Here is a 14944-nt window from a genome sequence, read left to right as displayed (position 1 = left end):
AAATGCAAATAACATATACACATTATTACCGTATTTTAATGTTTTCTAAAATAACTTTGTAACAACCCGCCCCCCTCTGTTATTATACCCATCATCTCTCTGTCTCTCATATATATACTAAGCTGCGAATCTCATCATCATCATCATCGTAGTCATCTCTCCCGAAGAACTCTGTTTAGCCTCTCTTTCCAACCCAATTCAATCGGTTCATGAACACATACTAGTGTAGATTTAATGCCGGGTTTAGCACACAGGGATGAGCATTACTCTTCTGGGTTTTGGTCCAAAGATGCTGATGGAGTCAGCTACAATCAACTTCACAAGGTATATCACGTCTCTCTCTACTTAAGTGTTTAGGTGCTTCTAATGAGTGTGGTTGTTTGCTTGATTTAATCTGAATAATTTGAGAGTAAATTCAATTTTGTTTTGAACTATTTAATACAGTTCTGGAGTGAGCTGTCGCCGGAAGCTAGACATGAGCTTCTCAGGATTGATAGGCATGGTTTCTTTGAGCAAGCTCGTAAGAACATGTGTTGTTCTAAATGCATTGGCCTGCTGCTTGAAGGCTTCTCGCTTATTGTTTCAAATGGGAAGTCATTGCAACAAAAAGAAGATCTCCCATGCAACGGATCAGGAGCTTTAAAAGATGGTAGTCACAAATGTATCGGTGAGTTGCATGACCCCGCTGTTCATCAATGGGGAGGTCTCAACGCAACACGCGATGGATTACTCACAGTTGTTGACTGCTATTTGTATGCAAAATCTTTCAAAGGGCTTCAGAATGTAAGTTTCATCAAGGGTTTCCTTATTATACGTTGGGTCTGTTCAGTTCAGTTTGGTTGATTTCTTTTGGCTTTAGCAGGTGTTTGAAAGTGCCAGAGCTCGAGAGAGAGAACGTGAGTTGCTCTATCCTCATGCTTGTGGAAGTCGTCAAGGGATGGTTGGTTATGGTAAAGGCCATGGAACAACAAGAGAAACATGTGCTTTACATACCACAAGTCTCTCTTGTGATACATTAGTAGCTTTTTGGTCTGCACTTGAAGAGGAAAGTAGGCAACAACTTTTGAGGATGAAAGAAGAGGATTTCATTGAAAGACTAACTAACAGGTATAGTATACTTGACTTTGAGTATCTTCCTATTAACTCATTGCATGCATTACTTAGTTAGTTTCTTATTTATCTCTTTCTTTGTTATATGGTGTTGTGAGTTTTTCCTTTCCTCAGTAACATACTCACATGCTGATTTTTTAAACTATAGATTTAAGTGCAAGAAGTTTTGTAAAGACTGCAGAAGAAATGTTATTCGGGAGTTTAAAGAGCTTAAGGAACTTAAACGCATGCAGAGAGAACCACAATGTACCGACTGGTTTTGTGTTGCTGACACAGCCATTCACTATGAGGTCTTTAACTTTCTTTAACCAATATACATACCTGAGAAGGCTTTATCTTTCTTAACATGTATAATTTCTCAGGTAGACAATGATTCTGTTCGAGCAGATTGGAGTCAATATTTTAAAGAGAGTGATGGATATCAGTACATCGAGTGGGCTATTGGAACTGAAGAATGGGAAACCGATATCCTCAAGTACAAATATGTAGGCAATGATGGGAGCGCTCAAGTCAATGGCCTAGACCTTGGTGGATTACACCAATGCTACATTACTGTCAGGGCTTTTAAAGAGAATGGCCGCTGCTCCGAGGTATCAGTCAAAGCTCATGCATTAAGAGGCCAACAATGCGTTCACTCCTGGCTTGTGGTTGGGGATGGCTTTGTTTCGGTTAAAAGAGGGGAATGCCTTGAAATGCTTTTTGAGCATGCTGAAGAGGTGGAGGAACAAGAGGTAAATTAATGAAGATCCACAAGCTGTCTGACTCAATATTTTTTATTTTATTTTTAAAATTTGCCTGATATGATGTTTCCAATGTTATATAAGGATGAAGTCCTTGTTGATAAAGATGGGAAAGAGGATGGTGGTGATTGCTTGCGTCCACAAAAGCATGCTAAGACTCCAGAACTAGCTCGAGAGTTTCTTCTAGATGCTGCAGCCGTTATTTTTAAGGAGCAGGTTTGTTGTTATAGATTCTCCTCTAGTTAATTGATTGTTATGTGTATTCATTTCTATCTGTTTCATAATAATGTTTTAGGTTGAAAAGGCATATAGGGAAAGTACAGCCCGTCAAAATGCAAACATTATATTTGTCAGCCTTTCATCTAAGCTCTTAGAGCAACGTGTTCATATTGCCTGCAAGGAGATTGTCACATTGGAGAACCAGGTTCTGTTTGCTATTTTTTTTTTGTCAGTCGACACAATCTAACAAAGACGTTTAACACTTACAGAAAAGACTTGTCGAGGAAGAAGAGAAAGAAGAGGAGAGAAAAGAAAGGAAAAGAAGAAAAGAAAGGGAGAAAAAACTTCGTAGAAAGGAGAGGTTGAAGGAAAAAGAGCAGAAGGATATTCCAAAATCTAGTGATAAAGCAACGCTGCCAGTTTTGGGAAGAGAAGAAGAAGGGTTCCTGAATCTTGATGAGGAAATGAACACTAGTGTAAGCTGCGAGGTGGAGTCAGCAACTGAAACTGGAGATGTAGATGAAGATCTGTCTCCACCTGGTGATGATCAAGATGGTTGGAAACGAGTGATTTACAACAAAGGAAGGCAACAAGTTATAACCCACTATTGTGTCAGAGAGGTTATAATAAATGATGAAGCTGGAAATAAGGGGTGCTTTACAACAAAGGAAGGCAAGAAGATGGAGGAAGTTGGCATAAGACAGAAGAAAGATCCTATGATGAGTAGAACCTCAAGTTCAGATAACTACTCTTCATGCCTTAGTGAAGGAGATAGCAATGGATCCCACTCCATGTCTGATTCTGAAGGAAGAGAGAACCTAGTGTTTACTGAAAACTATATGCCTGTGGACCAAGCAGCAGATGAAAGGAGAGACATGGAAAGTCCAGGTCCCCAAACTGAAAGTGACCAAGACTTGTTCTCCTTGTTTCACTTTGGTGGTCCGGTTGCTCTGTCTACAAGAGGAAGTAAGTCAGGAGATTATGTCTTTGGTGATCTCACAGGCAATTGTAAGAAAAAGAAGAAAGAGAGCATCGTAGGTGAAGAGTACAACTTGTTTGCCAAAAGTAACAGCTTGAGGTTTTCTATCTTCTAAAAGGTTTTAGAGCATCATTAAGTGTGTTTTAGTCTTTTTTTCTTATCAAAGGTTCTGATTCTTTACTCTAAGATGAATGAATGATTTAAAAAATATCTAAATACAAACAGAAAGTGGTCTATAGTTAACATAATCCTTCCTTTGCTGCTTCAAGCCTGACTACTACTAGTGCACCTGTTACAAATGTTGGATTAGAAACTATGAAACTAGTTGGGCCTAGATAAGAAAGCCCATAAGGCCCATTATTGAATAATTGGGTAGATTCAGTAAACGGCGTAAGGTTTTCTCAGAGAGGAAACAAGAGCAGGTGATCGGCGATTGATAGAGAAAGAGAGAGGGAGATGGGAACTAGACAAGTATACGAAGAGAAGCTGAGACGTGCGAATCTCGAGTATGATCCGACCATGAACCCTGGTCTAGGTTCCGCTCGCTGTCCGCGTTGCCTTTCTCTCTTAACCCCTAACTCTGTAAGCTTCCCAAGTCTTGTCTTTTTGTGTTTTTAGGATATTGTCTGAAAATCAATTTCATTTGTTCTTTCTTACAAATTTTTTATCAGGAGAAAGGAGAGTGGACCATCACTCCAGTTCTGCACGATGCTGCTGCTGTGGTCAGTTCAGTTTAACATTGCTAATCTCATATACATCTGTCTGAAGAATTGTGTAGCTGGTTTCATATGAATTTTGTGAGAATATAAGTAGTAGCTAGCTGTTGTGGACTGGATGATCGATGTGTATACAAATCAGATGACTTTATGTTGTGAATGAGAATATATGTATTCTAGCTTAGGTGATTAAGCTCGGCTATTGCTGGGTATGTAAAAGTTTCAACCTTTTTATTCGTTGACTTCTGAAGATGGTTTTTTTTCTTCAGTTTATTATTCTTTTGGTCTGTTGCAATTTCTGATTAGTATTTGTCTTTAAGCTTTTTTTCATTGAAATTATTGGTTGGGGCTACCATGACATGTAGTAGAAATTGATTTATCTGTTTCTGATTACGTATCTCGTGTGCTATATAGGCTGGTTCTGGTATTGGTGGCTTGCTTAGTGCCGTCAATGCTTTCAACACAGGTAATCTCGTATGATGGTCTTGTGTGTGGTTTTTAATTACTTACCATTTCTACAGTTGAGATCTTTTATCTTTTTTGGTCTTTCCAGGGATCCCATATCTTCAGAATCGGTTTCCAGGGTCGAAGCGTCTCTCTTTTCTTGTCGGGGTACGCATCTTATCTCTTTCCCTTGCCTTCTAGTTCTAGAACTCTGCCTGTTTCCAGGGTCAGACCCTCTTCTCACTTATTGCTTTTGCTTATAGGTTCCATTGCTGCTAGGGTATTCTGGTCTAGGGGCTGCCTTTGGAGGTAACATAATTCTTCTCTTGTGCCTAAATATTGATTATAAGTTAGTGTTCTCTGTTGGAGAAGTTATGTCCATGTGAGTTCTGGTATCTTATGAGGCTGCTCAAAGAATTGAGTATTACTTTTGTTTCACCTGAACTTTTTGATCCTGTATAATATTTGCTAGGTTATGCACTTCCCAAGTTTGCTCAGCTTACAGTTACCTCGTATTATGCGTCTTCAAGTGCTTCACATTATGCGATCTCTATGCTCACCCGCCGCATTGAAGAAGCTCATCTCTCTCGAACTCAGAAAGATGTAAAATGATGTCATGCATAGATGCTATTGCACTTCTCAGTCTTAGTAGCTTATTTCTGAGTCCTTCTATTTGTTCTTTTTCTTTTTGGTTACCTTGTTCTATAGCTTATACCTTGGTCACTCCTATAAAGTTAATTATTCGACATCATTTATATAAAATATAATGCATTTTTGTTCCTCTCCACATCAGTTATGTATAATTGTTATAATTAGATTTTCATGTTTCATTTTGCAAGCAGTCATGTAACTACAAGAACCATGTCTTCTCAGTGATTACACTTTACATTTGATTCCGACTATCGTCATGAAATTTGAATTTCTAAGGGAGTTCAGGCCTTGGCTTTAATCTCCTCTACGCCCGGAGCCAGTCTTTGCTAATATCATTTCTCTGGTGTAAAATAGTATTAGCAAAGACTTGCGTTTAAACCAACTGGGCCGGCACATCCGTATTAATTTGATAAGTTTATATTCAATCTTAACATAATTTAGTAAAAAATATGTTAAAATAACACTCCCTAATAATCAAAATAAGAAAGCCTATAGATATAGCTTTGCTTACCGAAACAAGACCATCATTTTGGAAGCTTGCATCGTTTGTGTGAATCAGACTCTGAGTTTTATCTTGAAAGGTGTCTAAGATGTCTACAGTTAGAACTATCATCTTCAAGTTGCAACTTTCCACTAGTCCGTTCACATATCTAAAAAAGAGACAAGTGAGCAGAAAAAAGTGGTCCTAAGGTTTACATAATGTATGTGTAAGCTCTGCACACGTCTTTATTATGTGCTTCTTTTATCATTTTTGTTCACCACATGCTTGCTTCTATATTGCATTAACTTTAGTGGGGTCCTTGATGTTAACTCTTTGACACCATATCCTTAAACTTTTCCATAACTTGATAAAACCATCACGTAATTCTCAGATGTACTGTGTTCTCTTGTTTAGCCTCTGCAGCTTTTGTTATCCAAACAACTGTTTCGACGAGTGCATATATGGCTTTTCATTTGGCTTTTTGTTCCCATAAGACTTGTTTGAAAAAAAAACTTATTACAGGCTGAGATTGCACCGCTTGGTCATTCGTTATCACAATAACCTGATTAAACTTTTGGATTGGTGGTATAACGTTAGTTTATCACAATAATCTGATTAGACTACACAATAACTTTTCATGACATATAATTAATTAGATAAGAGTACGAATAAGGACAAGTTTCACTTCAGTTCGTTCATATAGTTGTATATATATCTACAAGAGTTCTTAACTGCATTTTTGCCTCATAATGTGTTTGAAGTTATGCCATCACTAGAAAAGTATTTAACATATTATCAAAAAAAAAAAAACTAGAAAAGTCAATCTTTCGAAAATTTTGTTCTATGCAAAAGTGTAGCTATTATACGATTTGTCTTTAATGTCTTGATTAGTGTAATACATGTTGGGTACGAGGATTTATATCATTGGTTCTTCTCATCATGTATATTCTATCATTGTTATTATTGTAGGACTTTTTATAGTAAATGCACCATGAGCTTCTATCAAACTCTGCTCTCTGGAGGTAGTTTAGCAACAAACATGGCCATGCATGTTTCGCTGATTCTGACTGCTTTTGTTTTGAACTCTCATCATGGTGTATGCATAGAGATGAACAAGTAAATATATTGGTATACAACTTGGTTGATGATTCTCTTTGAATTGCCCAAAAAAGGTTTGAAAAGAAGAAATCTTTTAACAGAATGCGTTAGCATTAGGTTATGTGTGTGTTGAGAGAGAGAGATGAGGAAGCTCTCTTTGGCTAACTCTATATTAACCATATGGACCACTTTCACTTTCTCAACTCTCCTTCTCTCACCTCCCTTTTGTCTTGTCCATTGTCTCCAGTGATCCCCACAGTCACCGAATCATCATCATTCATCAACACCAAGAGCTTTCTTCTTTGCCTCTTTTTTTGTAACTGTTCTTCTTTGCCTCTTGGTTCGTTAAAAGACCGTTGAATTAATTAAACAGAGACTGTAAACGTTTGGATCTAAAGAGAGTAAAAAGTAATTTGTGGGTTTAATGTTTATAAAAGACATACAATGTTGCTTAATATGATCAGTGATCGAGACTAGAATTTTATTGACTGCAACAGCAAGAAAAGTACGCACTTATGTATGAGTTCCATGACTCTTAATTTAATGTTCCCTCTTTATCTGAAAATTATAGAATCTTGAAGACATATAATAGAACTCAAAATGAACATATATATATATATATAATTTTTTAATATATTAACATTCATACACATGAGATAGGAAAATGGAAAAACATATTTTACAAATTTAATCATATATTATTCCCTTATTAACACGAACTCAGAATAAATAAATAAAACCTCAAAAGTTCAAGATCCACACATCCTGCCGGTTCTCTTCAGTCTTCACACAGCATGAAGAATTGGTTGCTTCATCAGGGCTAGGTTTAAATGATATACCAACACAAAAAGAAGTGTCAAAGATGAAGATCGAGACTCACATGATCTTTCACATTGGGTTTCATCAATTTGTAGGGCCAAGTCGGCTCCCTACTCTCTTGGTCATGGGCCCTAAACGCTAAAGCTGGTGAAGCTGAGTAAACTCCATGAATAGCGTTTGTTGACGTGGAAGGCGGTACACGCCAGAAACCTAAAGGGCTTCCGTTGATCGTCGGTGGGATAGAAGAAGAAGGAGGAGGAAGAAGAGTGCCTGAGTAATACGACGGCGTCTGTTGTACTCCTCCTCCACCACCGTAGAATCTAGCTTCTGTCGTCCACGAGGGATAGTGATGGTTGTTGAGGAAGCCGTAGACGTAGTGAGGCTCAGGATGCTGATTAAGGTATGAGGTCATGGAACCGCGTTTGGCGTGTTGGCGTTCGCGTTTGTGAGCGTTTTGGTGTCCACCTAGGGCTTGAGAAGTTGGGAATTTTCTGAAACAGTAGTGACACTCGAATCTCCTGTTTTTGCTTTTGTCTTTTTCCTTTTCCTTGACATTCTCAGAGCTGCCCTCATCTTTGATCCTGGTTGTTATAGTTTCACAAGAATCTGGAGAGAAGTCTTCGTGTTGAGGGTTATCTTTGAGGAGCTCTTGGCCGAAGAGACGAATCTTGGAGCCTTTATGATCTTTAGGAGGAGTACGGCGGATGAACGGAAGCTGAGAAAAGGATTCAACATTGACGTTCATGAAGTCGTGAGTTTCTCTTCGTCCATTGGTTTCTTCCATGGGAGGGGGAGAGATAGAGAGGAATGAATGAAAGTGAGTTGAAGACAAATGAGGTTGTTGACTGTTTTAGAGATAGAAAGACTAGAGATGAGGTTTCGCATTAATATAAAGAGGTTCCAACATTCATTTAGCTCGATTAACTTAAACATAACTCGTCACTGTGTTGTATTCTAGATTTTTATGTATTAATTTGAATCTGGAAGAATATAATTTATAGATAAATACGTCTTGTCACTCGTATGAGATTTCTTTTTATAATTTGTAAACCTAAACCCAATAAATTCTAAAATATATGAAATATTTTGATAAATCATCTGGCCTATCTCTTCGTGTTCTTAAGTTATATTAGGTACATTTCAATCAAACAAAAAATTAACCAAAAAAAATCAGTCACCGACACCAACAATTTTATAAAATGTAATTTTATCGACTATGATATTTCCATGGAAAGTAAACATATGCTGCACAAATGTGTGTCTTGGAGATTTTGTTCTACTTGTAAAATATGTGATTGCAGATGTACATAAGAGTTTTTTTGTTCATACATGCATCTATACTATTAAAATGGAAATCATGACTTCCATTTTATATGTGATATTTTAAATAGACCATTTCAAGAAAGTTGCTTATATTTTATTTTTTTTCATATAAAATCCTAACAACCTATTTAATTCTCTTTTTATTCCATCAAAATATTATTAGATATGCATAATTTTGAAAATATAATATTCCATCAATATATAATTATATTTGCATATAACCATTTATAATCTACTTAATAATAATAATAAAAATTAATTATTCTAGAGTTTATACTTTTATATGATCTAATTAATATTAATAATATAATTTATTATGCAAATACAATAATGTTAAAATTTTACCTTGCAAATAATAAATCGAATCAAATATTAAAAATCCTAACACTATTGTATTTGCATGATAAATGTTATTATTATTTATTATATTATATTATACATATATCAATATTTATATAGGTACTGTGTTAAAAAACATGTATTGATAAATATATTATATTTTAAAGTACAATACTATAGATTCAACCATATATTGTTTTCATAATAAATCGCTTTATATAATATATGTATATATATACACTGCATTGATTGAACTTTTTATGCGTGATTTCATAAATTTTAAATTTTAAATAAAAATATGTAATGTAGTATTGTTACATAATAATGTATTCAAAATAATTGTTTGTACAAAAATACAAAATTTATAATAATAATATATAAGCCACATAAACATAGCTATTATAAAATTACATAATATAAAACACATGATTACATTAAGTTATTTGTAAATTTGTTATACTTCATCCGTATATAAATATATGATGTTTTAGCTTTTTTTTTGTATACAAATGTATGACGTTCTACTTTTAACTAATGAAATTTTCTTTAAAAATAAAATATTAATCAAAATGTAAAAATGTAAGTGGTTGAATTTTATTGGAAGTCAAATAAAACTTTAACTAACAAAAATAAAAACCAAAAAGTAGTAAAAAAATATTTAATTTCTCTTAATATATGTTAATGACTTTAAACATCATATATTTGTATCAAGAGGAAGTATAAACTAAAATATTTAAGTATAAAAATAAAAATCTACACGGTTGTGCGGATCAAGATCTAATGTACGTTAAACTTGAAGTTAAGGTTAAAAAAGTAAGCTTCTGGTCGAGTACTAGACAGTAGACATTAATGTAGGGAAATGCATATATTATTATTCAAGAATGAAATATATCATGTGTAATTGGGTAGTTTATGTAATATATATATATTTTTACATGTAATATAAATTTTTAAAATAGTATCTTATTATGATTAGTTATATATACTTGTATGTGATCCAAACAAAATATGATGGTTATATACGCGTCTTACTTCCCTGCCGACACACATATGCTTATATATATCCTTCTCTTCAAACTCCAATCAGTTCTTTTTTCAGAGTTATCTCCTTTTTTGTTAGTTATAATTTCTTAGTCATTCATGCAAATGTTGAAACAAAGACAAAAAGCTTATCAAATCGATCGTTAGCAGATGAAAATGGGGTTATGGTGAATAACGGGATGAACTAAAAAGAGGGAGAGTTTGCAGGTAAGAAAGCATTAATTAGTTAGGTGTACATGCACTCTTTTATACCATGGACCTAGTGTTTTGGTAATTATGTCTACGTATAAGTACATGGATTTTACTACTAATAGACTAAGGGAGAGAAAGAGAGAGACCTAATGAAAGTGAGCTCTTCTCTCTCAAGGACCAGCTTCTTACTCTCATGTTTTATCTCACTTATGCAAAAGAGAGAGAGAGAGAGAGAGAGAGAGAGAGAGAGAGAGAGAGAGAGAGAGAGAGAGAGAGAGAGAGAGAGAGAGAGATGCTAATAATCAACTCGTTGAGCACGTCACTAGATAATTAAACAAAAAGATCGAACATTGTTTGTATAGATCACATCATATGATCAGTGTAATCTATTGATACTTATCAACTTGATCATCCGGCAAGATTTGTACAACGTCTTCTCTATATTAAGCTAAATCTTCCCTTTATGATTATCTTTCTTAATTTCAGTTTACAACATTATTCTACATTTACATTTGCATAACTCAAACAAGAATTCAGAGCATATATTAATTAGATAGCTAGTTTCATTTTCATCATATACACTAGAGCTTGATCCGCGGATGTTTATTTTTATTTTTTTATAAATAAATATTTATATTGTATAAATGATAATATTTATTTCTAAAATGTACATGCATTAAATAATTTTTTAATATGACATTTTTAAACAAAATAACATTATAGTTAAATTGCTTAACTTTTTTTGTATTATAAACTGTCAATTACATCACCCATATTTTTAAAATATAATCCGTGTAGTCGTGCATCCTCACATTTTCTTTTATGAATCAAAAATTGATGATAAGTATAATAAAATTATTATATGTACTAAATTTATCATGTTAAATTTTTGTTTGCGCAAACATTTATCATATTGAATTTATGTTTTATGGTTGTTTAATTTGACAAAAATAAATAAATGATAAACGATAGGATTATACAGTTTCTTAGTTGCATTTAATTGTAATTAAGTAGTAGTTTTAATTAATAATCGATTTAGGAAATGATTTAATAAAATAGGAAAAGACAAGAATATTTAATGTTAGGCTTCTTAATTATTTCAGTGGCATAAATTTATAAATAAGTGGTAAATCTTAGAATTATTTTTTATTTGTACTTCTGTTTTAATAAGATAGATTATTTTATATACTAAATTTATCGTATTTTTCGTTTGTACAAACATTTATCATACTGAATTAATGTTTTATGGTTGTTTGATTTGACATAAATTTAATAAATGATAAAATTTAGGATTAGACCGTTTATTAGTTGCATTTAGCATGATAATTTAAAAAGAATTGGGTTATACCATTTTATTTCAAAATTAATTACTGATATATATATAATATGGTCTAGATTAAACATGATAAACAATTGAACGATAATTGCCTAATGGACTGTTTTGTCTTAGAAATGTTATTGTTTCGATGTATATTGTTTTTGTTAGGAAAATATTATATATAAGTAAATTTTAGGAAAATATCATATATTAGCAAATTTTGGATGTTTAGTTAAGTTTCTAATGGATGGTCAAACATAGACTTTTGTATGATAGATAAAAAAAATAGGACCCTAAATTAATAGATTTGACATGGTCTAGATTAAACATGATAAACAATCAAACGATAATTGCCTAATGGAAATATATATGTCTTATCTTAGAAATGTTATTGTTTAGATGTATATTATTTTTGTTAAGAATATATCATATATGAATAATTTGTTAGAAAAATATCATATATGAGTAAATTTAGGATGTTTAGTTAGGTTTTTAATAAATAGTCTAACATAGATTTTTGTATGATAGATAAAAAAATAGGATACTAAATTAATAAATTAGATGGCTAACCATAAAGAAAAAAAAATATCTGAAAACATTTAATTGGGTCCCATGAATGGTATTTGAACCCCACATAAAAACATGCACTTGAAAGCTCACAGATCTCCCAAACCCTAACAGCAACTCTTCATTGAATCATGCAATCCCAAACCTCTTTGCTCTACCATTAAAGTCAGTCATATGCTCAGAGATTTTATGGCTTTTGTTGAGGGGACCATATTTCTCACTTTCTTACCTTCACATCCATTTCTTGGATTCAACTCCTCCACTCTTATACAGATATATGAAATTCCCCTTTTATTATTTTTTCTCAAAAAATGGTCAATTGTCTTGCGAGATGAGATAAAGATAACATACAAAAACTGTATATAACCATAAACTAAGTACAAATTTTTGTGGCTATGGTTTTTATAAATTGTAACCATAAACAGTTATGCCATAACAACATGGTGATTGCCTCGAGCGAGACGCTACAAAAGAAATATAGTTATATGTAGACTGTAGTTATTGGTCAAATAGCTATACGAATGGTGAAAAAAGGTTTTATTGTAGTCATAAAATATATAAGATGAGAAAAATAGTCTAAATTTTGAGAGACAAGCATATATATCTTGTCCTTTTCGTTGTATGTGACTTTACAATGTTCAGCTATATGTAGAAGGACCGAACTTCAAAGTAATACATGGTGAAAGATATTTTATTTTATGTTGAGGAAAACAGAAAAAAAGAATGAGAGGAAACCCAAAACTAAAAGCTTTATAACAAATGCAAGTGGAGTTAAAACAACAGAAGACCTCACTGCTCTCTTTGATCAGTGTTAAGCAATTTACTTTAACTCTCCATCACTTTATCGAAGTCACCAAACATATCATTATTATTTTTATATAATCTCACGGTATGATCTTCATTCATTACACATTACAAAGAGGAAATGATTTACTAGTAAATGAAAAATACTTTGTGTTTAATTGATCCCTCTATGTGTTTTGACCAATTAAAAATAGTCGGATATTACGCGCTAACGTTTTATATTCCATGCGTCGTTGCTTGAAATTTGTATAGTCGTTAATTTTAGAACGCATGGAAGGTTGGATAAAATAAAAATAATAGTAAATAAGTAATTCAAGTTTCATATTAGATATTATACCGAATAAATTTAATATGTATAAATATTTTATATATCTAATTTAGTTCTACTCAGTATGATGCATTTTAGGAAGCAAGCGACCAAAAAATAAATTGTGGAATTTATGTTCAAAACAGATATTATCATATTAAACGAGAAGTTAGACAGATGGTGATGAACATCTGGTTCAAGTAGATTGTCTTGTTCAAGAGGGCATCATCAAATCCGTCACAACAAATTATTATCAGAAACCAAGGTTCCATGGTTTTTGAATTGAAGAAAGGATTGTTAGAGTAAGTAAATAATTTAAATTCAACATCGGATAATAACTAAGACCAAATAAAAGTCTAATATATATCATGGTACAATTTCATTTAATATGAGTTCTTTGGAAAGTAACCGATCCAAAAATGAATCGGTGAGTGCTTAGGCCAAAGTATATAATATCATACTAAGTGAAGAATAAAAGTTATCTAAGCATTATGACTTAGTTAGTGGTCAAGATTTAAAGACTCATGCACCAAGTGTAGAGTTTGATTTTTAGAAGATGTAATTTTTTTTGCAAATTATAAGATGCAAGCTTATCGGAGATTTTAGAGTGCTACAGAAAAATTCGTTCGATTGTGTATTGTGAAGAGAGCATGTCTATCGAAGATGTTGTATATGCAAAACCTTCGTCCATTGATCCGGGTGTTACATGGAGAGCTCTATTGTAAAATTGTTCGTGAAGTTGTTCAACATATGTGCTAGTTTATCGTTATTTGTAATGGAGAATATATAATAATATATTCAATGTTAAAAAGTTAAGAATAATTAGATATCTATTTACATACATTTGGCTTTAGTAGAACGTTTGACACATGAAGACATCTGGTCTGTCACAACAACTAATATGAATATATATATATATTACTCCTTTCTTCTTTGAAAAAAAAGATTTTTAAAGTTTTCATATATATTAAAAATATTATAAAATACTTAAATTAATTAAATTATTTATTTTACTACACAGTTTCCAATAATTATTTATAATTTAATCAGTTTTAATATTTCTAACAAATTTTTTAAAAGTGAACAATTCATTAAATAAAGGAATTTAAAAAAATTGACAGAAGTATTTTTAAAATCTTATAAATATTAATCTTTAACAAGAAAAAGTATCTAAAAATTATTTTCGGAAATAAAAGGAGTACTAGTACTACTATATACAAAGAGAGGTAAAGAAGACATGATTCAGTGAGTAACATTTATATTTAGGCGGTGACAACAACATATGAAATGAATGGGCTCTCTCGACTCTGTATATGTATGTGAAATGTCAGTAAAAATACAAACACATACTAAGTGTAATGTGTATTATTATAGCCTTTGGAAGGTCTAAGCTTTTGGTGGTTTGTAATTATCATTATTGTCTGAAACTGATATGGGTCGTGTTTCTTTTAAATGGACCACCAGTTATGATTATTCCTATATACGCATATAAATGTATAATATAAAATATAGTGAAAGCAACTTTTCAGATGATGGTTTAACAATGTGGCCATGTGGGGAACTTTCTCTACATTATGTGATATGTCTCCGGCCCTCTTGTCAATTTCTTTCTTTTTGAAACAAACAAAATTCAAAGAAGGAAACACAAACTCTTATGATGATTTTAAAAATATATATTATTACCCTCGTGCGTCGAATATGAGTCAGGTATATATACATTTATGAACAATTTTATTGCTAGAAATATGCATTTTAGGTACTTTAAAACCCAGTTTTGTAATAGTACGCTAAGCTAT

At 32.6% G+C, this 14944-nt stretch overlaps 3 protein-coding genes across 5 annotated transcripts; 2 read left to right on the top strand and 1 right to left on the bottom strand.

The window, feature by feature from the left end:
- Window positions 1–78: 78 nt before the first annotated feature.
- LOC103858004 lies at window positions 79–3228 on the top strand. Of its 2 annotated transcripts, none has more exons than XM_009135276.3 (8): window positions 79–324; window positions 445–783; window positions 863–1107; window positions 1259–1400; window positions 1473–1841; window positions 1935–2066; window positions 2146–2274; window positions 2339–3228. In XM_009135276.3, exons 1-8 carry the CDS (start codon window positions 235–237, stop codon window positions 3161–3163), a joined length of 2271 nt encoding a protein of 756 aa, XP_009133524.1. In that variant the 5' UTR covers window positions 79–234; the 3' UTR covers window positions 3164–3228. The 2 variants fall into 2 exon arrangements, with proteins under 2 accessions (XP_009133524.1, XP_009133523.1); XM_009135275.3 differs by having other exon boundaries at window positions 860–1107.
- Window positions 3229–3250: 22 nt separating this feature from the next.
- LOC103858003 lies at window positions 3251–7291 on the top strand. 2 transcript variants are annotated; one of them, XM_033287951.1, is made up of 6 exons: window positions 3251–3630; window positions 3720–3770; window positions 4179–4230; window positions 4318–4376; window positions 4472–4570; window positions 6254–7291. In XM_033287951.1, exons 1-6 carry the CDS (start codon window positions 3505–3507, stop codon window positions 6458–6460), a joined length of 594 nt encoding a protein of 197 aa, XP_033143842.1. In that variant the 5' UTR covers window positions 3251–3504; the 3' UTR covers window positions 6461–7291. The 2 variants fall into 2 exon arrangements, with proteins under 2 accessions (XP_033143842.1, XP_009133522.1); XM_009135274.3 differs by lacking the exon at window positions 6254–7291 and adding an exon at window positions 4681–4997 and having other exon boundaries at window positions 3366–3630; window positions 4472–4517.
- LOC103858002 (zinc finger protein 8) lies at window positions 7034–14819 on the bottom strand. The gene has a single exon (XM_033287947.1). It carries the CDS (start codon window positions 8039–8041, stop codon window positions 7295–7297), a length of 747 nt encoding a protein of 248 aa, XP_033143838.1. The 5' UTR covers window positions 8042–14819; the 3' UTR covers window positions 7034–7294.
- Between the last annotated feature and the right edge of the window lie 125 nt (window positions 14820–14944).

This window comes from Brassica rapa, chromosome A03, assembly GCF_000309985.2.
Source record: "Brassica rapa cultivar Chiifu-401-42 chromosome A03, CAAS_Brap_v3.01, whole genome shotgun sequence".
Taxonomy (NCBI): domain Eukaryota; kingdom Viridiplantae; phylum Streptophyta; class Magnoliopsida; order Brassicales; family Brassicaceae; genus Brassica; species Brassica rapa.
Note: the sequence above shows the minus strand (reverse complement) of the source record. Positions and strands in the feature narration are given on the sequence as shown.

What these genes read in the sequence shown, in the direction of transcription:
- LOC103858004 (XM_009135275.3), top strand. Translation starts at nt 235, where the DNA reads ATGCCGGGTTTAGCACACAGGGATGAGCATTACTCTTCTGGGTTTTGG. An exon ending in ACACAGCCATTCACTATGAG is followed by an intron (nt 1,401 to 1,472) that starts GTCTTTAACTTT and finishes ATAATTTCTCAG; the next exon opens with GTAGACAATGATTCTGTTCG. An exon ending in AAGAGGTGGAGGAACAAGAG is followed by an intron (nt 1,842 to 1,934) that starts GTAAATTAATGA and finishes ATGTTATATAAG; the next exon opens with GATGAAGTCCTTGTTGATAA.
- LOC103858003 (XM_033287951.1), top strand. Translation starts at nt 3,505, where the DNA reads ATGGGAACTAGACAAGTATACGAAGAGAAGCTGAGACGTGCGAATCTC. An exon ending in TGCACGATGCTGCTGCTGTG is followed by an intron (nt 3,771 to 4,178) that starts GTCAGTTCAGTT and finishes TGTGCTATATAG; the next exon opens with GCTGGTTCTGGTATTGGTGG. An exon ending in ATTATAAGTTAGTGTTCTCT is followed by an intron (nt 4,571 to 6,253) that starts GTTGGAGAAGTT and finishes GTTGGGTACGAG; the next exon opens with GATTTATATCATTGGTTCTT.
- LOC103858002 (XM_033287947.1), bottom strand. Translation starts at nt 8,041, where the DNA reads ATGGAAGAAACCAATGGACGAAGAGAAACTCACGACTTCATGAACGTC.